The sequence below is a fragment of the Camelus bactrianus genome, chromosome 5 (genome assembly GCF_048773025.1).
Source record: "Camelus bactrianus isolate YW-2024 breed Bactrian camel chromosome 5, ASM4877302v1, whole genome shotgun sequence".
Taxonomy (NCBI): domain Eukaryota; kingdom Metazoa; phylum Chordata; class Mammalia; order Artiodactyla; family Camelidae; genus Camelus; species Camelus bactrianus.
The window spans coordinates 86,650,263-86,674,275 of NC_133543.1; the positions used below are offsets into that span (position 1 = coordinate 86,650,263).

General features: G+C 46.1%; 1 protein-coding gene across 3 annotated transcripts in view; it reads left to right on the top strand.

The window, feature by feature from the left end:
* Positions 1-1,457: 1,457 nt before the first annotated feature.
* The window catches only part of SMARCAL1 (SNF2 related chromatin remodeling annealing helicase 1), a 51,432-nt gene continuing 28,876 nt past the window's right edge, over positions 1,458-24,013 (top strand). For 2 of the 3 annotated variants that reach the window (XR_012507160.1, XM_010948727.3), the window contains exons 1-9: positions 1,458-1,669; positions 3,221-4,101; positions 4,705-4,755; positions 7,961-8,200; positions 10,588-10,638; positions 15,139-15,325; positions 17,290-17,440; positions 18,773-18,931; positions 21,973-22,038. Coding sequence is in view for 2 of the 3 variants with exons in the window: in XM_010948727.3 (XP_010947029.2) it covers positions 3,279-4,101; positions 4,705-4,755; positions 7,961-8,200; positions 10,588-10,638; positions 15,139-15,325; positions 17,290-17,440; positions 18,773-18,931; positions 21,973-22,038 (1,728 nt within the window). In the remaining variant the exon portion in view is untranslated. Of the gene's footprint in view, positions 1,670-3,220; positions 4,102-4,704; positions 4,756-7,960; positions 8,201-10,587; positions 10,639-15,138; positions 15,326-17,289; positions 17,441-18,772; positions 18,932-21,972; positions 22,039-24,013 lie in introns of those variants that run through there. The other variant, XM_010948729.3, reaches the window with a different exon arrangement.

The following is a 24,013-nucleotide window of genomic DNA, read 5'->3' on the forward strand; positions in this document are numbered from 1 at the left end:
GCTGAATTGGGCTTTAGGAACACTAGAATCCAAGCTGCATTGGTCCACATGCCCTCTTAGCTCACATCAAAGGGCAATATGCCATTTTACAAGTGAGCCAAGTGAGCCAAGGGAAGTGACTGTCACATGAACTGGTGACAGTCGTGGATGGAATGCCCAGCAACCAGCTTTCTTAGCAAATTAACTGACTCTGTTGGGGCACAGGAAGGGCAGGGCAAGATGCTCATTAGTTTCTGTTCACACTATATAGTAGGGAACGGCTGCTGGGGTGTAGAGTAATGAAAGACCTAAGAAGGTGCGCTTCAAACAATAGCAACATGCCTCTCCCATCTGTTCTGGTGAACTTTACTCAAGGACTGTAAGACAGGCCAATGTTTTTGTCATTTAAAAAGCCAGATTTACTGTTTTAAAAGTCACACAGTTCTACACGATTATTTTAAGAAAATTCAAATAATTCAGAAAAATATAGATTAAAAAGTAGAAGAGTGTATCCCATCCCACCTTGGTCTTGAACTATGAGTTTACATGCATTGGTAAGTAAGGGTTTTTTTTTTTTTAAATGGGTCAAACTATACACATTGCTTTGTTTTTCTTAACAACACGTCTTGGCCGTTTTTCCGAATCCTTAAGTAGAGCTCTACCTTTTTGTTTTTAAATGAGCCATGTTTGAAAACAATATCAACATTTATGTGTACACTGATGATAGGGGAAAATTATATTTACTGCCAATATTTAATAGTGGAGTTGATTATGGAATGGAAATGGTGCTAGTGCTCAGAAATGGGGTAAACTGACTCTGATAGTGTCAATTTACTAATTTTCTCTCAGAAGCCTGCACTCCAGAATCAGAATCACAAATAGCCTCACAAGGCTTTGAAAAAGCTGCTCAGTTTTCCGATGTGTAAAAGGAGGACAGAAATACTGTGTGTGCCGTAAGGCTGTAGTGAGGATTAAATGAGGTAATTCACACTAAGTGCTCAGCACAATTAATGATGATGACGAAGACAATGACGACAATGCTAACTCTCTTTTGGTCCAGGAAGGTCAGGCTGGAGTTGAACAGCAAGTGGGGCTTAAACTGCAAGGTTATCAATTCAGTAATGGATGCCTCTGGGGCTTCTTTTATTAAGAGCTACCAAATCTGTTTGCCCGTCTGGGAAGCCCTTTGGAGACAGCTCTGACAGCCTTCTGAGAGCTCTGTCAGCGAGACTCCAATTTAGGAAACCTGAAGGACCCAGGCTTTCAGGATCCAGAACTCGAAAGATTTCACGAAACCTTTGAGGGTACCAAGGACTATACTTCCCAGGGTGCACCATTCTAGCCCCTCTCATGACGTTGCGTCTCTCCTAATTCTCACCAGGCTCCGGGTTCAAACTACAAATCCCAGAAGACCTTGCAGCGCCGCTCAGGTCTTCTCATAACGCTAACTTTTTGAAGCGTAGCTGGGGCCGCGTTGCCTGCTGGGAAATGTAGTTCCACGGTGAACAACCCCGCCACCAACACTACCTCCAGGCCCTGCTCCTGAAATAAGACGAGCGAACTGGCAGCGTTAAAATACCGGCTCCTAACCGGCCACCCGGAGAAGTAATCTGGTTCGGGAGGGCTCTGGAGACGCGCCTGGGTTCGGGGTCGGCCGCGAACGTGGCTCGCTTTCCAGGCCTCTCTCTAGGTGAGAAGAGAAACTGGGAGGAAGGCGGCGGAGGCGGACGAGACCAAATGGTAGCCTGGGACAGGGAGTAGGCCAACGGGAAGGGTGAATCCAAGTGGAGGTGATAGGGGTGGGAGTGGGACGTGGCTCTCCCGTACTGCGGAGTCGGGGGAAGGCGCACCCCCAAATAGCGTGGAACACAGGTCCCAGCGAAAAGAAGAGGGGCGTCCGTGTGGCGGGACCATAAGTTCGGGGCTGATCAATGGGACTTCGTTCCATGGCCTTGACTCCCCTGGCTAGTGGAGGCAGCGCACCAGGACTTGGACCTGGAAGTTTTGGGGGCTCAGGAGAGCCCTGGTTGGAAAGTTAGGCAAGAGTGTTTTACTCAGGGAGCCTGAGAGCTTCATCCGTGCCCCGGGAACAAAACCGTTCCCTAACCCTTTCTTAACTGCTGGTGGTTGGAGGAAGTGGGAGGTCTCAGGAGATAGATGTTTGGGGTTCTTGTCAAGGAAGTTCTTGTCAAGGATGAAAACCTTTGACTCCTCGGGGTCCCCATGTTATCATTGTAAGCATCACATGGTACTACGTTGGATGGAAGCTATTTATTCTGAACCAAGCCAGAGAAATTGGTTTCCAGCGCCCTGGGTTTAGGGTACTGTAAAAGTGACTCAGCTCATAGAAAAATGACTTAGGTAAATTAATTGGCAAGAAAAAAAGGGAGGGGGTGGATACAAAACAGAACACTAATGATCCTATTTTGTAATAAATTCATCTATCTTCCAAATACATGACATGTATCTATGGATATAGATAGGAAAAAATCAGAATTATTCTTTACTTTAAATTATGAACAGTGGTTATTGGTGGATGATGAGATTACAGATTAGTTTTACTCTTTTCTTTATGTAGCATCTGAATTTGTGCAATGAGAATATATATATTTTTTCCCCTTATTTTTCTTAAGAGTCACTCGATTGCCCCATGGTGGTAGGTTTGGAAAGCACGCTAAGGTTTGCACCTGACCATCTGCAGATTGATTTGCCAGGAATGATAAAAGGATTGATTTTGGGGGGCAGGGAGGCAGGTGAATTTAGTGTGCAGTGTGTGTGATGTGAATGCTTTTTTCCTTCTTCCAGGTTGGAAAGAGGCTATTTTAGCAAGGGTCACTCCATGGTATTTGGTTATTTTGGTCTATGTCAGTCTAATCCGTTATCCTTTCTAGTTTGAAATGTCACCCTTCTTGTTATCTGATGGATTTAATTGGCACTGCATAACTTTCTTGAGATCTGATAACTTGTATTGGCTGGTGCATGAGAGAGAGAAATACTGCAGTTGAAATAACCTTTTCAGCTTTGGATTTGATCGACCTTGCTTTTTGCTCTTTTTGTCAAGGTCATGGTTTTTGGCATATGGTACCTACTGTCCCTGTGTGTGTGTTTAATTATAAAAGAAACCTTAATTTATTCTCTGATTATGCTTCTTGTGCATTTCCTGGCACAAAAGCTTGTTAAAATCAAAGTAAGCAAATAAATACATTTAATGTTTATTTCAATATTGTTTTTCCTTCCTCAGCTTTTGCCAAGTTTCTGATTAAAGAACGACATTCCTGCATGAGCGTTTTCCTGTTAAAATGTCCTTGCCTCTTACAGAGGAGCAGAGGAAAAAAATTGAAGAGAATCGGCAAAAGGCTCTGGCCCGTAGAGCTGAGAAATTATTGGCAGAACAGCGTCAGAACGCAGGCTCTGGCTTCACCGTTGCTGCCACACCTTCCCAGTCCAAGCAGGGCCCTTCTCAAACCCCCCCCAGGGATCCTTCTAACTCAGGGAGCCATGGTGTTGTTTTCAAGCAACAGAATCCCAGGAGTTCATCGAATGGTGACCAGAGACCCCCAAATTCCCAGAGTTTTCAACTCAGCACCTCAACGTGGACACAGGGGACATGGAAAAGGCAAGAGAAGATGCCCACAGCCTGCCCAAGCCACAGCCCACCGAGCCAAATGACTGTCACTGGCATCTCCCCTCCCTTGGCACACAGCCCTCCAGAGGTCACCAGCCAACAGCTCTTGGGTTATGAGTTAGGTTATGGTCATCCTCAGGCTTCACATGAGACCACATTGACACCTTTTGCTAACACAGCTCATGAGCCTTTGGCCAAAGCAAAGAATTCCCAGGAAACAGCAGCTTCTTCCTTCCGACCCAGGGATCCTGAATCAGAGGCCAGGATGTCAAGACCCTCCACCTCCGGGCAGAACATTTCTGACATCCGTTGTGGCTCAGGGAGTGTGACGCCTAAGACAGAAGGAAGACTCCAACAGAAATCAGGGACCCCACTCCAGAAAGCGGCAAGCTCCCAGCAGGGAATGTGCATAAGGGATGGAGACCGTTTCCAGGTGAAGATCGGGTACAATGTGGAGCTCATTGCAGTGTTTAAGAGTCTGTCCAGCAGACGTTACGGTAATAAGTCTTCCATCTAGTTCTTGTTCGGATGTTTTGTCATATTTCTAGAATCTCTTTAACTCTGACAGTTTCTCATAAATATAAAGAGAGTGCATTGGCACATTCTGTCCATCCAGTTGTTAAAAATTTTCTATTTTAGCTCATGTTTCCTTTTGTAACAGACATGCCTTCAAACCGTTGCCCCACTCGGGCTGCTGCATGGCCATACAGAGCATAGATGGATATTTACTCAGAGGCAGATGCCCCTGCCAGGTGCTTTCTATGCCTTGTAGCACTGAAGCCTAACAACAGTTCTTTGCCATAAGTAGGTGTTATTTACATTTCAAAGGCGATGGAACTGGCTGAGCAAGATGAAGTGATGTACTCAGTTTGGTTCATCCACAAGGGCAGAGCAGAAGCATTATCCTCATTTATATTTGCTGTTTGTTCTCTGCAGGGATTTTGTACGGCAATAGGGGCTTTTCAGTCAACTGTTTTGAACTTAGCATTCATTCATTCATTCATTCATTCAATAAACCTTTGTTAAATATCCAAGTACAACTTATAACAACAGCCATCAGCCTCATTGTGGGCAAACCAGGTACTTCTGTTTCATTTCAGATCCTGCCACCAAGACGTGGAACTTCAGCATGACGGACTACGATGCCCTAAGTAAGTAGCTGTGTTGTTGCCCCTCGTGCAGGAAGATGCTGGTTTTGAAAAGTTCCTCTGGAGGAGCAGATGTCGTCTAGCTGGTTGTTCATATGGCTTTTTGGGTGCCAAGGCCCATCTTCCTTCTCACCATGGCCAGCCTAGTAAGGCAGGTCCTTGGGAGGAAGTCACTGGTCATATTAACAAAAGGTAGCACTTAAGGGAGCCTGCTACATGCCAGGTTGTTATAAGCCCCTTATATATGCTAACTCTTTTATTCCATATAACAGCCATTTTACAGATGGGAAAACTGAGGCCCAGAGAGGCTCACATAGCCAATAGGTTGTGCAACTGGGATTCAAACCCAGGCAATCTGACTTGAGAGTGCATATTCCTACTGGACTGCAGGCTCCAGCCATGCCAGGCAGCTGTGAACCCCCTGCTCCCAGGAAGGGTAACAGTTCAACAAACAATGCAGAACCTCACCATACTCTCTCTGTGGCTGGTTAACCCGAGAGTGCGGGGAGGGAGTGCTGCCCAGACTGGCTCCAGCCAGTGCCATGTCTGGTGTTGGTCGGGCACCTTGGGTGCCCCACACTGCCTTCTGAGGCTTTGCTGACTGTCTTCCACCAAGGTTTTTGCCACCTTCTCGCGGGGCCTGGAGCCTGCACCTCAGTCAGAGTCAGCCCTGGGTGTTCTCATCTCCCATTCTGCTTGTCAATCCTGGCAGCCACTCCTGTTCCCTCTCTGTCCCACCCCGTTCAAAAAGCCGAAAGCAGAGGGTGCATGGTGAGGTCACTCCCTTACCATTTGGGGGCACAAGGTAGAATTCTCTGGAGTCACCAGGACAGTTTCCGGGGATGATGGGACAGCTCCCTGCAGAATGTCTCTCCTTGGCCTCTACCTATTGAAATGCACGGCATCCAGTGGCATCTCTTCTTTTGGAAGCTGCTGGTGATCTTTTTGAGGAGCTCACTTTTACCATTATTTTAATCCATTTGTTAGGTACTGGGAGGAGAAGACCAGTGCTCGGGATTAAGACTGCAGTTCTTGTTGAGGAGGGGATAGCTCAGTGGTAGAGCGCATGCTTAGCATGCACCAGGTCCTGGGTTCAATCCCCAGTACCTCCATTGAAATAAATAAATAGACCTTATTACTCCCCCACCCCCAAAAAACATTAAATGAATAAATAAGTTAAAAATAATATTAAAAAAAAGACTGCAGGTCTTGACACCTGGTAGTCTCACTGTTGCTTGTGTTAAACCAGTGATTTCCACTGTTACAAAGTCTTTATCATGTCAGGTCAAATGTTTTTTTCTTTTTTACTTTTTTTATACTTTTATAGATGTATACAAAAGTAACCTACAAAGACTCTTTGAAAGTCTTTGTTTTGTCTTGTCATCTTTTTACTCCTGTTCTCTGACCACAGTGCACGGTGACTTGGATGACTTCCGCTTTTGCAAATTCATTTATGTTTTCTTGGGTGGTACGGTTGTTTTTGGTAATGCTCCACATGTTTTTTTCTTTAGAAAACTGTTTATTGGGCACAGAATTCTCTCTGTAGCTTTCATATGAATTTTGCTGATGATGAGTTGTTTAGCTCCTCTGCATCCTTATCAGTGTTTGGCACACTCAGTCTGCTTTCTACCAAGATACACCTTGAACACTCTTGCAACGATTGTGGATTTGTGCATTTGTTTCTTAATTTTCAGGTAGTTCATGATTGCTGTGTCTTCTTAGTAGATTATACTTTTTATTAATATAAAATATAAAGACTATCTCTGTCAGTCTTTAATGTCACTCTCCTTTGGGTACGCCTCTGAATTTTGCCTCTTTAACCTACCACACACTCGTCATCAGTCATATGGAAAGCATATCAATGTGCAAAGAAGAAAAACAGCCCCCATCTCTTCCCACTCACTTAAACACTGTTAGCATTTTAGTTTTGTTCCTTCCAGCCTTTTTTCCTGTGCATTAAAACATACAATATTTTATATATGCAATTTAATTTATATCCTGCCTTTTTCACTTGGTGTTCCTGCATAAGCGTTTTTATTTCAATGGTGCATATTAAACAGTTCAGAGTAATGAAAAGTGTATGTATCCATTATTGAACCACTTTGGCCTCCAAAAAAATGATTTCATACTGTTGAACTTAATATTGTTTTTTTGTTATTTTTGTCTTTTCCAAAATTTCTTCCAAAAAAAGAAATTAATGACTTTATAACATTCGATTGTAAGGATGGGTCGGAAATTGGGTAAATCATTTTCTTTTTGTTTAATTTTAACTTGCTCCCAGTTTTCCCAGTGTTAAAGCTGTAAGGAACATTTTGGTCTATAAATTTTTGTATTTTCAACTGTTAGTTGAGATAGATTCCTGGAAGTTGAATCATTATGACCACTTTTTAGGGCTCTTGCCATATATTGCCAAACTGTTTTCCAGAAGGTTTTATTCCCATCTGGCAATGCTGATGTCTGTTTTCCTAATCCCGCAGGTTTGGTAAGTAAAACATGGCTTTTTATTACTCTGATTATTTGTGAAGTTGCACATTTCTCCAAATGTCTATTAGTCCTTTCCCCTCCTCTTTTGAATTGGTTACATCTCTGTCTTCTTATCTTTGTATTTTTTTAAAGTATGAGCTCTGTTTATATTTCTTGCAAGTATCTTTATTCAGGAGTTTTGCCTTTCATTTCAGCCTGTGTTTTTTGACAATTTAGTTTTATGTCATCAAATCTGTTAATCTTTAAAATGTGTCAGTAATAGAGGAAGTAAGGTTCCAAACTGTGTGTTTGTGGCCTGATGGTCCTGCGTTCCTTCCTTGTCCTCCCAGCGGCAGGCAGAGCAGTCACCTGGGCATAGGGTTAAATGGGTGGTTTCGGGTGTGCTGACGCACCTGGGTGGCTTCTCTGACACGGCAACAGAAATTATCTAGTAAGTTTACTCATCCTGCTGAGGTTCCTCTTTCCCGTGTTCATTTCTGAATTCTGAGTTTTTAAAATTTGAAAACCTAAGGAATAGAAGAGTCAGGTTCAGGAAATACCGAAATTCCCGAAGCCCCAGTGAAAGCGCACAGGCACGCCTTCCCCATCTGGCAGTCCCCATCTCACCCGCCTGCCAGATGTAACTCCTGCCCCTGCTCCTGCTTTCCTCCTCTGCCTGCCTGAGCATCCAGGGCCGCATGAAAGCCTCCTGGGTCGTCATCTCTGTTTTCTTCTTCTTTGGCAGTGAGAGCAGCCCAACACCTCCCTGCTGTCACCCTGCAGCCTCTGGAAGGGGCCGAGGGCCGCAGGGAGCCGCCCTCCACTGGCAGCGGCAGCGTGGCCCAGGCCTGCCTTCCTGCAGCTCCCTCCCTCACCTTTGTCAAAGGGCAGTGCGTGCTCATCTCCCGGGCCCGCTTCGAGGCAGACATCGGCTACTCAGAAGGCCTGATTGCACTGTTTCAACAGATGGATTCCAGAAATTATGGCAAGTAATTGGCTTCTGCCTCGCTCCCAGGATGCAAAGTGGTCTGTGATCTCAGAGTAGGGTGTCTTCCCCTCTTTGAGTATTCTGAGAGGACTTTCTTAATAGAGTCTTCTTAGCCTGCTCCTCTATGGAAAGGTGCTGTCTAAATTGTTCCAGGTGGTTGAATACGTAGTGGGGCCTCTTTTGTCCTTAAAGGCCTCGCAAAGAGAAGACTCCTTCCCCAGTCACCTGGTCAGTGTCTTCTTGGTGGAAGCAGGTAAGTTACTGCTTCAGCCACTTAAACTCACCTATTTTTATTTTGTCCTTAGGAGAGCTTGAAAAATAGATGTTTGCCATAAAATTAAATGCCTTTGGGTAGACAAAGCCAATGGTTCTCAAACTTGAGCATGCATCCAAACCACCTTGAGGGGTGGGTAAAACACAGATTGCCGAGCCCCAACCCCAATGTAGACACTGAAGCCTGGTTCCCACCCGGAGATACTGATTTAATTGGCTTGAGGTGGGGCCTGGGCACTGGCATTTTAAAAAAATCTTCAGGTGGGTCTATAATCAGTCAGGATTGAAAACCACCAGCCAAAGCAGAGCAGTTTTGCTGTATGTTTTGTGAGGTTCTTCAAAAGCTGCCCTATCAGAATAAGGAACAGAAGAATTCTGAATTCCTGGGTTTCGTTCTTAGCTTGGGCCATGTTGTTTTACAAAACAGTGTGGCTTTTACGGATTCATATTCCCATTCTTGAAGTGGTTTTAGTGTTTCCTTTGGCAAGTAGAAAACAAACCTTTAAAACCTCCCACCTGAATGTGAACAGCTGAAATATTGACATCCAACCCTGCCCAGACGCAGACATCGAAAACCCATGATTGGCTCTGTTTTTATTTTATTTCATTTCATTTTATTTTTCATTTCATTTCATTTCATCCATAGCAGTTATCCACAGACTTCCCTGTTTGCTGCCCTGCCATTGTTAGGATCAAGCTGTCAGAAAGGGCCTCCTGCACTATTCCCATATCAAGAGTAGTCTGTCTGCCATAGTAAACAAACTTATGGTTACCAGGAATGAAAGGTGATGGGAAGGGATAAATTGGGAGTTCAAGATTTGAAAATATTAACTACTATATATAAAATAGATAAACAACAGGTTTCTTCTGTATAGCTCAGGGAACTATATTCAATATCTTGTAGTAACCTATAATGACAAAGAATATGAAAAGGAATAAGTGTACATATATGTATGACTGAAACATTATGCTGTGCAGTAGAAATTGACACATGGTAAACTGATTATACTTTAATGAAAAGAAAAAAAAGCAAAATGATCTGAAAAAATTATGGGAAATAACAAAGAAGGAAAAAAAGAGTAGTCTGTCTGCCTTTGGTCTTTGTCAGGTTACACCTAGGCCAGCTTGCTTTTTTTCCTGAAGTGGACTCACTATGTCTACAGTGCCGTTTCCCTAACCACCTGCTCCCTCAGTGACCATACCTAGAAGAATTAACTACTGCTGCCTGGGAAGAAGCACTTGCTGATTTGGAGCTTGCTTTTCTCAGTGGGTTGATTGGTTGGAAAAGCTCTCTAAGTAATTGGCCAGCGCTGGGTAGTGAGATGCTCACTCTTCTTAGTTAATGTATGTAGGTTATGCTCCACTGTGCTAATCAGGAGGTGGCATCCTTGTTATCATCATCATGATTTAGAATTACTCCCCTTTTTTTTTGAGTGTGCATTGTTTACCAGATACCCTTTCATAAGCATTTGACATTTAAATTTTACATAATCCTCACAAGAACCCTGTGAGGCAGGGGCTGTAGGATCCTCCTTTTTTCAGATGTGGGAGCTGAGGCACAGAGACGTTACATAACTTGCCCAAGGTCACACAGCCAGGAAGTGGCAGATCTGGGATTTGAACCAACGCTGTTTGACTACTCTGGCCACATATGCAGCTTGTTTCCCATGTACAAAATGGAGCTAATAATGGTGCCCAGCTTGTAGCCTATTGAGGAGCCAAGGAGATGATGTGTATGAACCTCTTGGCACTGTCTCTGGCTTAAGGTAAGCACTGAATAAGTGTAAGCTACAAGTATTATCCTGACCTTGGAAATTCAGGGCATTCCTGACCTGCAGGGCCGTCCCCAGGGATGTGTCCCCTTAGCACCCTTTATCACCACTCTTATAAGCCAGTGCTGTCACCACATTTGCCTGTCTTTCCTCCCTGAATTCTGTGAAAGCCACGAGGACAGGGCCTCTCAATTTCTGTGTCCATAGTGCCAGGCACCCAAGATCAGCCACATCACGTGAGTCTCCTTGGGGGGTTATAAAACCAGGGAATGATTAAGTGCAATGACATTATATGAGAGCAAGGTGTCACATTTGCCTCTTTGTTTCTTGTCATTGCAGATGTCAAGACCAGGAAGTGGAACTTTCTCCTGGAAGAGCACAGTAAACTAAGTGAGATGCCCACCTTGTTTGTTTTATATCATGCTGTTGCTAAGCCTTCAATTGAATGTCTTTTAAAAGAATCACGTCCTCCCCTCTACTGCATTAATTTCGCATGCTGGCATACAGGACTGGTAGAGGTGAGGATGGTCCCCGTCTGCTGGGGTGGCGGCTTTACAGCAGCCCAGGCAAACGCAGAGCCTCTTCTTCCATCAGGGTGAGGCAGTCCTGTTCAAATTCTTGAGGCCTGTGAAACCTCCTACCCATCGAAGTACTGGAAGTAAGGGTATATGGACTTTGGGAATCAAAGGCGAGCTAGGATTGCTTGGCTTAAATGGAAGCTGTTTTGAATTCCTTCTGAGAACAGGCTCTCAGTTTACTTCTAGCACCAGGTGGTCAGTGAAGGTTGGAGAGCCTTAGTGGTTACAGGCTTCATAATGGGCTGAATTCTGAAGCCAAGGCCAGGGTGCGTAAACATTTAATAAGCGCTTTGGAGACTGACCAAGGGAAGGGCTCTGTGTACAGGTCAACTACAGGAAAGAAGCCAATTTGGGCTTACGTTTCTCGGTGTTCTGCTTGGGTGGGGCAATGGATCTCAGAGAGCAGCATGGTGTATCTCCTGGGCTTGGTCATATCTCAGCCTTTCCGTCACCAATCTTCCAGGCTGTTATGATCCTGCGGGGTATGAAGCTGGTACAGCATAGGTTCCTCCTGTGTGACCCTTTGAGGACTTTCTGGTACCAAAGGTGGTACCAGTCAGGCCAAGAGAGACATACTCCAGCTGGGGGGGCTCCAAGTCATTAGCCGTCTTGCCCACCAGGCTAGGGCCTTAAGGAAGAGGGTCCCTTCCCTCTGTGTCCTTATGTGACTTGCTGTGTCAGGTAGGTAACTGAATATTCTGGGTCCCATTTGTCCCTTCAGTTAAAAAAAGGAGGAGGTGTATTTCATCCATTTCTGCCCTACTGAGAGAAATTAAATCAAAGGGAAGCGCTTTTAATTCCTTGAGGAAAGACTTGCTGTAAAGTCAAGGTTAAGTTTGAATACAATGAGTTACTTATTTAGTATCAGCAAACACTCACTGATGCAGGAAGGTTGGCTGACGTCGATCTGAGACCCCATGGCGTGTGCCGTTTGGAACCTGTAATTGAGAGCAAACCATTTGGCCAGAGCTGAATTTTTGATGATTTCTCTCTCACCCCTTTGTCTTTCAACCGCAGAAAGACATATAAATATGTGAGTTATAGAGGCTTTGACTTTTATGGAAGGACAAAAAGCAGGATGTTTACAGCATTAGCAGATAGACATAATGTTGAAAAACTATGACTCACAGTTCACATAGCGTTATATATAACAGTTCCAAGTCTTGTGGGCCAGGGACTCCTTGAAATGTCTGATGAAGACAAAGAATTCTTCACCCAGAAAAATGCACATAATGGCTACACGTAAGATTTTGCTTTTGATATCACTAATCCCAAGGGTCCTGAGTTGAGAATTCAGAGTTAGAGTCCAGATTGCTTTTTAACATGCTGTCTCATTGTTATAATGTCCTGTAGACTGTAAGGCTGATTCTCCCCATTTCACAGACTAGGAGAAGCTTGGAGCCAGAGAAAGGAAACAGTTGTTTTCCTTGTCTGGAACACTGCAGTGTTATAAGCAAGTTGGACTGAAATTACAGTTTTGAGTTTGTGATATGACCCATTGGGAAATTTAGAAGCCAGGTCCAGGAGCTAAGAGGCCCAGGAGGTGAGGTGCTGCAGAATATCAGTCCCCAGTTTAGTTCTGATTCCACTGTTAACAGACGGTAAACCTGGGACTTTGCACCTCCCTCCTCACCCCTAGGTCTCATTCCTCATGTGTAAGGTCAGAGAGTTGACCTGAGCAGTGGGCACGTGCGTATGAACCTGATGAAGGGGCAGTGAGAGCTGAGTGTGTGAGTGCTCACTGCTGGGGTGCGCCTGTTACTGTCTCCAGATAAGGTGCGTCTCAGAGCCTTCCTCCTCGCTCTCCTCAGGCGGATTTGGGCCCTCTTGGCCACGGTGAAATTGGCAAAAGGCCCTCTGTTTTCCCCTGCCTGTCACAGTCCAGAAGGGTTCTGCGTGCCCCTCGATGGTCTGGTCTTGTTAGCTGCTATTTGAAAACACGAACATCTCTCTGCCTGGTGGCTCGGTTGCATACTGCCAGAGAGCTAGTTCACAGAGATGACTTGTCGGTGACTCATGAAGCCAGACGGCACTTTGCTGTCATCTCCCAGCACGGGAAAGGGCTAGCAGGGACAGCCGTTGACAGCGGATGGAGGCCGTCTCAGAAACACACTCAGCTGGTTGAACGAGCAGCGTAGGGCCGGGGAGACGCTAGTCAGTAGGAAACAGAGTGGAGGTTGGATTTTTCCCTCTTCAGTGGCTGAAAGGACATAATGCTTACAAAGCACCACATTTCACCCCAGCTGGATTGTTAGCCCTTTCTTAGCTTTCATCAGGTATCTGAGTGCCGAAGATCCCTAGGATTAAAATGAAAATGGGTTCTGAAAGCGCATGGAGTGCTCAGTCTGTTGAAGTGTGCAGAAACCAGCACGCTCAGATTTAATTTGGAAGTATAAAACGTGTTTCTGCATCAATATAGACAGTCTCTTTTATATTAAAGCCATCAACCTTACCTAATTTCTTATCATAGTGATTCTGTTCATGCAAACTGTTTCCAGAAATAACTGGAACATACATTTAGGGAAAGACAGAAATGGGTTTAAATATACTGAAAATACAAAGCAATTTAAGGTGACCGTAGATGGCTCGGACGTCCGTATTCACACCAGTGTTTGTAACTGCCGATTGATGGCTGTGGCAAAAGACTTGGCATGGTGGTGAGGAGATTATGAAAATGCACAAACATATGGACTAGAGAATTAACAACTTTAGATTTCAAATGATATTGGGTAGAAATGAAGGAGACCCACGTTCTCTATCTGGTTCCTTCTGGATTCTTGAAGACAGTTAACCCCATGGTGAGTTACTATAACTCTCCTGGTGCCTCTGAAAAGGTAAAAGATAAAGAGCCATTGAGGATCTGTAAACAATGTTCATTCTTCTAAGCAGATTTTTCAGAGGAAATGATCACAGGGAAGAACATCTTGAAAGTTACAACTGTAGGCCAGCCAGCTGTGATGGGTTGTTTAATGGTAATTCTACCACCAGAGATTTCTAGTCTATCATCTTCTAACTTTAAAAATTTTTAACTTGTCTTCCCTTGCCTCCCCCACCCCCCAGAATTATGTTTTATTTGTGTCTGTAGCTCTGGTTATTCTTTTTCTGTTTCTCTATTGAATAAAGGGGTTTTTTTTTCCCTCTTAATTTTAAAATCAGGTGCAGCTAAATTCCTTCGAAAGCAAAATCAGCAAAATGAATTTGCTTCCATTTCCATGTAGAGACCAAGGAATTGATTTTTCCCGCTTGGTTTAGTGACTTGGGCTAGAAGACGGGATTTCCCCATCTATCCTGTAGGGGTCTGGAACCAGCGCACTTGGAAGAAAGTGAAGACCCTAAATATAAGCTTTAACTGAGAGCCTTGGTCACTCTTAGTAATAGTTTAGACTCTAAGCTTAGCAGGGGTTGGCAAACTTTTTTTATAAAAGGCCCGGTAGTCAGTATTTTCGGCTTCATGGACTTTGCAGTCCCTGTCCCAGCTACTCAGCTCTGCCGTCGTGGTGTGACAGCAGCCATTGACAGTCCATACACGAGTAGGATGGCTGAGTTCCAGTAAACCTTGTTTACCAGGACAGGTAATAGGCTGATTTGGCCCACAGGCCTTAGCTTGCTGACACCTGTAAAACTCACCTCTGTCAAGGGGAGATGATGATTCTTTTATGGAAAGGGTCAGAAGTGTGCAGGGCCACGTGCAGTGTGATTGGTTGGCGGCCTTTGCATGGACTCTGCCCTTAGTCGTTGTTTGTGGTCAGCATCACTGTCCTCCTGATCTTCCTTGGAAACGCCGAACAGCTTCTTCGCACAGAGCGCGGTGCTTCCTTGCCTGTTGTTAGCTGGTGACTTAGAATTCTCTGACTGTGAAACACCAGAGTCAAAATAAAACATAGGGAGAATGGAAACAAGACAAGATTTATTCATTCTAAGTCTTGCTTTTCCTGGGGTGATTATTTTTTTTTAAGAATATGGGTTCTTATTTATTGAATGGGAATACCAAGATAAATTTTAAAAATTACTTTGGTTTTAAAAGAAATCAGTCATAAAAACATTTTTGCTCTTTCCAGTGTTTGTGTAGTGAAGAAAATCAGTTTTGCATTACTGACTGCCCTCTGGTTTGCAGACAGTGGGAATAGAGAGGGCAAGCTAGTTCTCCACAATGCATCTGTCAGCACCCAGTTTTCTCTCCAGTTACTATTTGGAGAAGATGGCAAGCAGCAGAATTCCAGCCCCTGACCTTGGTATTTCGAAGTCCCTGCTTTCACCACGGAGATCCTGGGCATTGACACTCCAATTCATTCGCCTCTGTTCTTTTTTCTAGTTGAAAGGGCGCGCTGCCTTCCCCAAGTTCAGCTGGATCCTTTGCCCAAGACGCTCACCCTGGCTTTCGCTTCTCAGCTCGAGAAGACGTCTCTCTGTCCAGTGGCAAATATCCCTGAGGCAGACCTTTCCGGGGTGGATTCCAAGCTTGTGTCTAGCCTGCTGCCCTTCCAGAGGACTGGGGTCAAGTAGGTCCTTCATCTTCCTCTTGCCCTCTCCTCGGATGTCATCACTCTCCATGGACGGGTTCACGCAGACGCTCCTTCTTTTACGAAGGCTCCTCTTTCACTGCCATCTAGAAGGGTCTGGGTGTTAGCATGAAATAGCCGGGGTGCTGCTCTCTCTCTCAGACAACACGCTTTGCCATTTCAGTCCTTCATCTGTCGAGACATCCTTTGGGCCTCCTTTCACCGGGGCTCGGGCTCGGTTTCCCTTTCATCTTTCCTCCTCTGGCTCCTTCATTAACTCCGAGAGAGGTTGCCCACACCCAGCTCTGGACGACCCCCATCTTCAGAGTCCAGGTTCCTCATGGCTCCAAGAGAGATCGTTGGGTCCACGCGGTGTGTGCTGGCCTCTCCAGCTAACCTGTCGCCACTGAGACGCTGTTTGTGTGAGGCACCCCAGGGCTGACAGGCGTCAGAGCCAGCGCACGGGGGCTGTTGCCATCTTTTCCTTGATCGCTCTGAAACTGCCAATGGTACTTATAGCCTTTCTTCAAAACTTCCAATTAAATCCAGATTTCAATTTTCATTTCCCGAGGAGTTTGGTATTGAGAGAAGAGGGCTGTCAATCCCATGGTTTTTTTGTTTTGCTTTGTTTTTTGTTAGAACTAAAATTGAAAACTCCCTTTAATGTACAGGGCAGAATCCCTTAGATATGTATCAGCCTGCTCCAATATCTAAACAGTTCCTTTTAATAAGGAGTGAGTTGAGACCAAGAAAGACAGTCATCTGCCTAAAGTCACTCAGCTTCCAAAAGGGGAACTGGGGCCAAAATCCATGTCTTCGACGGTGGGTGCAGCATTTTTTCTTTAATACTAAACTATCCTGTTAAATGGCGTTCAGCAGGTGATTGTTTATCATCCTGGCATTGTCTTTGTTCTCATTATTTATCACTTTGTTCCTAAGCTGGGCTACCTCAAGGCAGGGTGAAAGGAAAGTATGAAATTCAGGGGTCTTTTTTGGTTTGGGAATGACCGGGGGGCTGAAGCCAAATGGATAGCTACCCCTCAGAGGCTGAAACAAAAGGCTCTCCCTGGATAATAGTTATAAGAGAAACACTTCCTCAGCACCTTCGAAGGCCCCAGGCGCTGTTCTGAGGGCTTTAAACATTATGCACCCTGGCAGTGCTCTCTGGGGTGCTTCCTGCTGTTAGTCCCACGTCATAGCTGAAGCACGAGGAAGTCAGACAGCTTGCACAAAGGCGTACAGCTCCCAAGAGGTGGAATTAGGATTCCAGGCCAGTTGGGCTCTGAAGGAGCAGGGTAATAACTCCACACCCCTTCACACACTGTTGGCAAGGGCTGCGGCTCTGAAGGGCTGGGGGACCCTGGAGGCTGCTGGGTAATGAGACCCCTTGCTGAGGCTGGTGCCCTGTCTTAGACAGACACCATCGCTCCATCCTTTCCTCTGGCTGTCCTCCTTTTCTCCAGCATCTTCTGTCTTTGCTAGCTTTATGCACACAGAGCCCTCTCTGATCTTGAGAAAGCCTTATTTTGACCCCCCTGCCCCATCGTCGTCTTTCTTCCTTTCCCAGCAGATCCCTGATGTGACAAGCGCCCCCCTCCCAGCACCTCGTTAGGGGCTGTTTCCCACTATCCTCCTTCCGCATCCCCTGGGCCTCACCTGCCCTGGGCTGAGGACGGCTCCTTCCTGGAACCCTCTCCCTCGGCTCCCACAACCTGATTGTCTTCTAGAGCTTCTCCCTACCTTTGGACGACATTTCACGTTGTCCCTATTTGTAGCCTTTTCTTCATTGTTATCACTCTGCCCCCTGTTTGGCTCCTGTCTTCCTGCTCTGGGGAGCAGGTCTCTCCTTGTGAACAGGCAGCCCATGCCTAGCAGCAGGGTGGCTTCACGTGGGGGCACGATGGCAGGTTAACCAGCACTGTGGGACTTGCGTGGTGCCCTCTCTTCACCTTATCTGCTTTCAGTTTTGCCATCGCGAAAAGAGGCCGCCTGCTGCTGGCCGATGACATGGGCCTGGGAAAGACCATCCAAGCCATCTGCATCGCGGCCTACTACCAGAAGGAGTGGCCGCTCCTGGTGGTGGTACCTTCATCCGTGCGCTTCACCTGGGAGCAGGTCAGCTCTCCTGGTGTGGTTTTAAAAAGAAGGGTTTTCCTCAGTGTTAGAGCCATGAAATGATAGTTTGGGAACAAGACCTGGGGAGCCTGAAAGATCTTGTCTCAGCTGAAGGCAGGAGGCTGGCCAGGCTCCTGGTTTTCTGGGTTAGATCAGGTTACGCCTCTAGAGAGGAAAGTCAAGGCCTTACCAAGCTCGGGCCTTGAAGTTGCACCCTCTGACTTTATGGCTCGGGGGCTTTGCACCCTGTAGGAGGCGGTGTGGGTGGGATAGTCACGGTCTCCTAGGAACCTCTATGGCTGGAGAACCCGACGTGAACATTGTGTTATCACTCAGCCACGAGCTTTGTCAGCCATAAATGCAAGGATCAGAGGGTTCCTGTGAAACCAATAAAAATCCACGCAAGCAAAGTTGAGGAAGGAAGGCCTGGTTCATCGTCCGTAGCTCTTCCCTGCTTTATGCTACCCGAGGCGGCTGTTGGCTTCCTCACGCTGTGGCTTTTTACTCAGCCCCAGGAGCTGCTCTTGGGGAAGAGGCAGCTCTGCCTGCAGCCAGGGGCCCTGATGCCCGATATGCCCCTCCGATCGGAGAGAAAGCGAAACTTGAAAAATGTGTGTCAAACCAGTATCATTCTTCTGTCCTTGCGATCTGAGTTGTGCTAGAACCTCTAGGAACTAACAGTTCGACACACATTTATTTTGTGTGTGTCTTCGATTCCCACAGCACCCTCAGAGATGCCAGGGAAGGGTCATATGGTAAGATGGTTATTAGCAGGATGGAGCCTGGAGAAAGGACTGGCACTCTAGTATCAGGACTGTGTCAGCCCAGGCTTGCCAGGAGCACCAGACCCCCGGCTGCTGACACAGGGGCACCTGGTGGCTGTCCACTGGCTTTGTAGCGAACACTGACATGAATATTTTCATCATCATCAGTGCCCTCGGTGTACCAGGCTCTGCTAACAATCCCTTATAAAATTCTTCTTAAAAAGAGATGCATTCGTTCCCTACAGAAACTTGCCATCCAGCTAAAGGTGACAGAAGTTGAACCCAGGCACCCAAAGTGACTGCTAACAGGCGCTTGCTTACCAAGGGGAAGTGTCCTGTTAGTGGGAAGTGAGGGGGCTGGGTCTGAGCACAAGGGAGATGACTGCTGCCCGTGGGACAAGGTTATGACAAATGCAGGAGGATGGGGAGAGAAGGAGACCGAGTTTCTTTTCAGGGGGTGTTAACACTGGTCCACGTGGAGAGTCAGCGGGTGGGTTGGCGGGGGTCGCAGCTGTCTGCTGCCAGGCCAGATCATCATTTCAGTTTTGTTCTGTCCTGTCGTCCCCAGGCCTTCCGTCGGTGGCTGCCGTCTCTGAGGCCAGACCGCATCAATGTCGTGGTGACTGGGAAGGACTGCCTGACGGCTGGCCTGGTCAACATTGTCAGTTTTGACCTCCTGAGCAAGTTAGAAAGGCAGCTCAAAACCCCTTTTAAAGTTGTCATCATTGTAAGTGACTTGGCACCATCTTTAGTGCTTTATCTCTGTGGAAGCTTTCTCCTTAAAAATTCCAGGAGTGTCCCTGTCCATGTCACAGAGCCTCACTAGGTTTCTAGGAGAATGGAAATCACTGTCTGTTTTGCGGGAAACCAACATTTCATTCCTCTCAGTTAGCAGTTCTCAGCCCTGGCTACACGTTAGAATCTCCTGGGGGTTTGTTAAAAACCTGTGATTTACTGGTTCTGCACCAGGGGTTTCTGGCCCCTGTCTCCCCACGTGGGGTCATGGATGGAGGCGAACATGTGGACCCAGGACTACTGGGGCTCCAGGAACTGCAGGCTGGACAGCACGGGCGTGTGCCTTCATCTGGTGCCTCTTGTCGGGATGACTTAGATGTGCATTCAGACAGTTGACAGATTTTCTTCCAGCCAATATAAAGACACTTCTCTCCCAAAAAAGTACTTTTTACCCTGGGTTTTTTTTTTTTTTTTAAAGAAGTCTTTAGTGTCCTGCTCTCAGATGTGGCGACACATCTTTTAATTGCCAACTTTCCTTGTTCTAACTCCTCTCGTACTTCATCAGGGAGGTCTGGGGACACCTGCTTCCAGCCTCCTCTGTCAGCACTCAGTGTGTCTACATGACTCTCAAACATAGATCTGAAAAGGTGTGAGTTTCTCCCATCCCCATCCCCATCCGTCTTGTTCCCACACCCAGTCCTGGTAACACATTCCAGGACAAAGCGTGTGGTGGGTGATTTCCAGGGGAAGTTTATCCTCACTTTTCCTCCTGGCAAAACAGGGAAACCCAGTGCCTCCAGGTGACATGAAATGTCCTTTATTCAAATGTGTGACTTGAAAAAGCCCGTGGTATTTTCTTCCTCTAAAAATAGGATTCTCCATGGACAGTGGCTTCCCAGACCTCGCTGCTCCTCTTAACCCAGTGATTATCTCACCTGGAAGGAGAGGCAGGGAAGGGCTTTTAGAAAACCCTTCCAGAGCCTCTGAATCGCCCCCACCAACCAGACTGCGGTAGAGACCATGCCTTGGTTTTCCCGGCAGCAAGCTGGTGGCCGTGGGAGGCACACTTATCCGCTCACTCATCTAACTAGAGGTTGAAACCAGCTCCACGCCCTACAGTGCTGTGCACGGAGGGTGCGGAGGGAGGAAGGTCAGCCCCTGCCCTCTGTGGAGCCGCAGTCCAGCAGGACAGGTGGACACACACGCAGATCTTTACAATCCATTCCAGTGCCTTCAGAGACCTGGAAGCCAAGGACTGTGGGCGCTCAGAAGGGAAGGAGAAGACACAGTCACTGACCTTGGGGGTCTGTTTTTGTAATTTGGACATGAGAACCATATTGTGTTCTTAGCATACGCCAACTTAAACATTTGCATTTTTTCAAAGCTTTAAGAGTAATGAGTCTTGGGAGGAGTCATTACTGATTTGGCTCAGATCTATGTACGTCTTTGAAAAGATATCAGCACACATGTGGAATGAAAACATTAAAAGAAGTCTTGCAGCATGATGGCAATGACTGTACAGTGTGTAGGAAGAAGAAGCATCCAGGGGGTACTTTGTGATGGCTGATCTTCCCATGGCCTGGAAGGCAGATGTTACTTTCACAGCTGACGAGACTGTCAGTGACAGAGGGCACCTGATTTGCCCACAGGTGCAGGGTGAAGAGACACTAATCAAAGCTGGGTTGCATCTGCTTCAGAATTCATGTTTTTCTGTTTCTGGCTCAACACTTGACCTTCCATATGATTTTTGGCAAGCCACTCCCCACCAGTGTTGGTCTGTTCAGTTAAGTAAGAACCCTGTCATCTTCTGATTTCAGAGCAATGTTGTTGGAAGGAATAAAGGGCTGGTTCTGTGATATCACACTTCTCAGAAGAGATTCGGATAAAGCCTCTCCCTCTGATGAGTTATAATAGTGGTACATTTTTACCCACTGGTGGAAAGAGCCTGTTCCCGTCCGTATCCTCTGTACTTTCTGCTACTTTGCTTTCTAAACCTCTTTTTCTTGGCTGTCAGGCAGGATCATCATTAGACAAGAGCATGAATGTTACACCCCAGGCTTCTGAGAGTAGGTATTGTCTTAATATTTGGGGATTCATCTCACACTCCCCTTTGTGTGCTTTTGGGTTCCTTTTTGGTTCATCGTAGCTGAAACAGAACAGGGTTTCTCATAGATCATCTTCAGGGACAGAGCTGGGATCTCCCTGGTGTCCCCGTCTTAGGGCAACTGATACTGTCTAAGTGGCCGGACTCTTGTAGGGGCTTCGTGTGCATCAGTCCATTTAAGACAGCAACGTGATAATGTTAGGTGCCCTTACTGTTCCCATGTTACAGATGGAGGAACTGGCGCTGTAGAGAGGTCAAGTAGTTGCTCCAAATCACACAGCAAGTAACTTGGAATTTTCCCCCTAAGAAGTGTTAGTTATTCGTTTGGCTTTGTAAAGTATGACTTATTCTAGTTTGCTTATGCACAGAATACAGAGCTCTAAATAATCAAACTCCACATTCTAAACGTGACAGTCAGTCCCTTGAGGAGAGAATCACGTCGTCTTTCCTTAAGTTCCCACAGTCCCGTGTTGCATCCACCTTGGTGACAGCATGCGTTACACGATCTGAGCAGGTGTCAGAGTGGCTGGCGGGGGCTGCGGCACCTCACACCAGTGCCTGGCACACAATGGGTCTGCAGCACACTGTGTTTGTGCCTTGCAGATGTCAGATGCATCTTGCAAACCAGCAAACCACCTTTCAGTGGTTTGTTCTGTGCAGCCTGTGAGGTGGAGGGAAGGGGAGTCGCCAAACCCACGTGGCAGGTGGAAAACGGTCCCTGAGAGATAAAGCATCTTGCCGGGAATGTCATGGAGAAGATGCACTGGAGCCTGGGCCTTACCCAGGCTCACAGCCTTCTCCCTGAATGAGAAAGTGCTAAGGGAGGCAGACTCAATGTAATGCCATGCTGGGGCCAGGCTGAACGTGGGCCTTCTCTCCGTCCATTCAGGATTTGGTCTTGTTCACTTACATGACTGTTTCCCTTTCAGGATGAATCTCACTTCCTCAAAAATATTAAGACTGCCCGCTGTCGCGCGGCTATGCCCCTCCTCAAGGTGAGTGCTGCTGAGAACAGACCTGGTACCTGAGCGCACTTGGCGCTGAGATCCGCTGTATTTGGCTTGGGCTGGCCAAGGGCCCAAGGGGAACAGGGGCTGCAAGTTCAGGTCTGCAGGCCGTGGACGTGACTTGGCATCGACTCAGGGCATCTCTACTTAGGGCTTAAGTGCCAGATTAGTTTTTCTTCCTAGCATCCTGCCAAGGAACCAGGGGTCAGTGTGTCTGTCTGTCTCTCAAAGATGAAGACCTGTTGAAGGTCACAGGCCTGGTCGAGACTCACTCCAGAACCTTCTTGGGCTCCTTCTGGATGAGGCAGAGGGACAGCCTCCAGCAGCGTGTCCTCTAAGTAGCCCAGGAGGAACTGCCTGTCTTCTAAGTCACAAAGCTCTCATGGTGCTGGAACCAAGGGCGATGAGTTATGCAGACTTAGAACCAGGCCATGGTCACCAGCAGGAGGCGCTACAAAGCTAAGACTGGCTTTATAAGATGATGCGCTTTTCTGGGGCAGCTCCAAGAATGTTAATGGGAGGGCCAACCGTGCACTTCCCTTCCTGGGGTGGTCTAAACCTGTGCTGGGCGGTTTGCTTGAGTCCTGGCTTCAGAGCAGAAGGGGTATGTGTGTGTGTGTATGTGTGTGTGTGTGTATATCTGTGTGTGTCTGTGTGTGTGTGTACAGTGCAGCTTCAAGTCTTTTTCCAAAAGCATTCCACTCTGATTGCAGTATAAGCTCCCTGTTTTGTATGGCACACACATCTGGGTCTATATTTTGTGTCCCGGCAGAGGGAAGACCCCCATCTCCTTCCATCTTTTTGTAGTGAGCTTTATCCTACTATCGGGAAAAAATAGTACAGTTAGAAAAGTAGTCTTTTCTCTCATAACTAGGTAGAAACATCTCACAGAGGACTTTGGGGGACTCTCCTTTGGTTTGTATGGACTGAGCAAACTGGACTCTATTAAAGCAGCCTTTGGGTTTCATAAGCATTTTAAAACTGCAGCCTTTTTTTTTTCTGCTTAAAAGAAGCTTTAAGTAGCTTTAAATTGTACCTAAACTAGGGAAAACAAATGCTAAATGTTGGTGAAACTTACTAGTATTTGAAAATTAATTCAGTTTTTTTCCAACTCCCCGTAGAACACATGCAAGTGTCTACTCATTTCAAGTTTGCTTTGTGTTAGGAACAGCAGGTAATATAATACATCTTCCAAAGCAGGAGTATGTTATTTTCTCCAAAGCTAAAAGTCCTTTATTTAAAAAGCTTGATCCTCTGCTCGTATTACCTACAAATGTTTATAGCTTGAGAGCCATTTATGGACACACTTAAATGAAATGTTTTTCCTGGAGTGGTGACTTTTCTTTTGGGAGGTTTTATTGTTTTCTTCTGAAAAATTTTAATAGGCCTTTGTACTATGGTTCTGGTATTACAGCCATAACTAAAATTAAATCTGTACCCCTGAGTATTTAGACAAAAGAAACTGCATGGTAGATAGATTGTATCGTTAAAGATAAACAGCAAAGCTTCTTAGTAGCTGTCTTGTTAATTCACTCATTGCCTGGCCAGACAATATGGACTTAAATATTGGTTTCTAAATTATGTGCTTCTGAGCCAGAAGCTTTTAAAACACTTTTAAAGCAGTGTTTACGTTTTTAATATCTTGGGTCTTTTTCAAAGTGACACATTTAAAACAAATCTTTTAACTGCTAACTAGTATATGTTACTCTGCCTATGCAGCAGAACTTGGATGAATTGACATTTCAAAATAGGACCCATGAGCATAGCCTGTTGATGAGCATCTTGAAGCTGCGCTCGCCCCTAACGTTGACTTCACGTGATGCTGGAATTTTAACGTGACTGAGTGGAGATGGAGGATGAGACATTCTGTGTTATTCTGTTAATCAAACCTCTCATCTGTCTGCTGTGTTTTCATCTAGACCAGCGTTCCTCAACCTTGGCTCTTGACTCGTGCTGTTTTAGG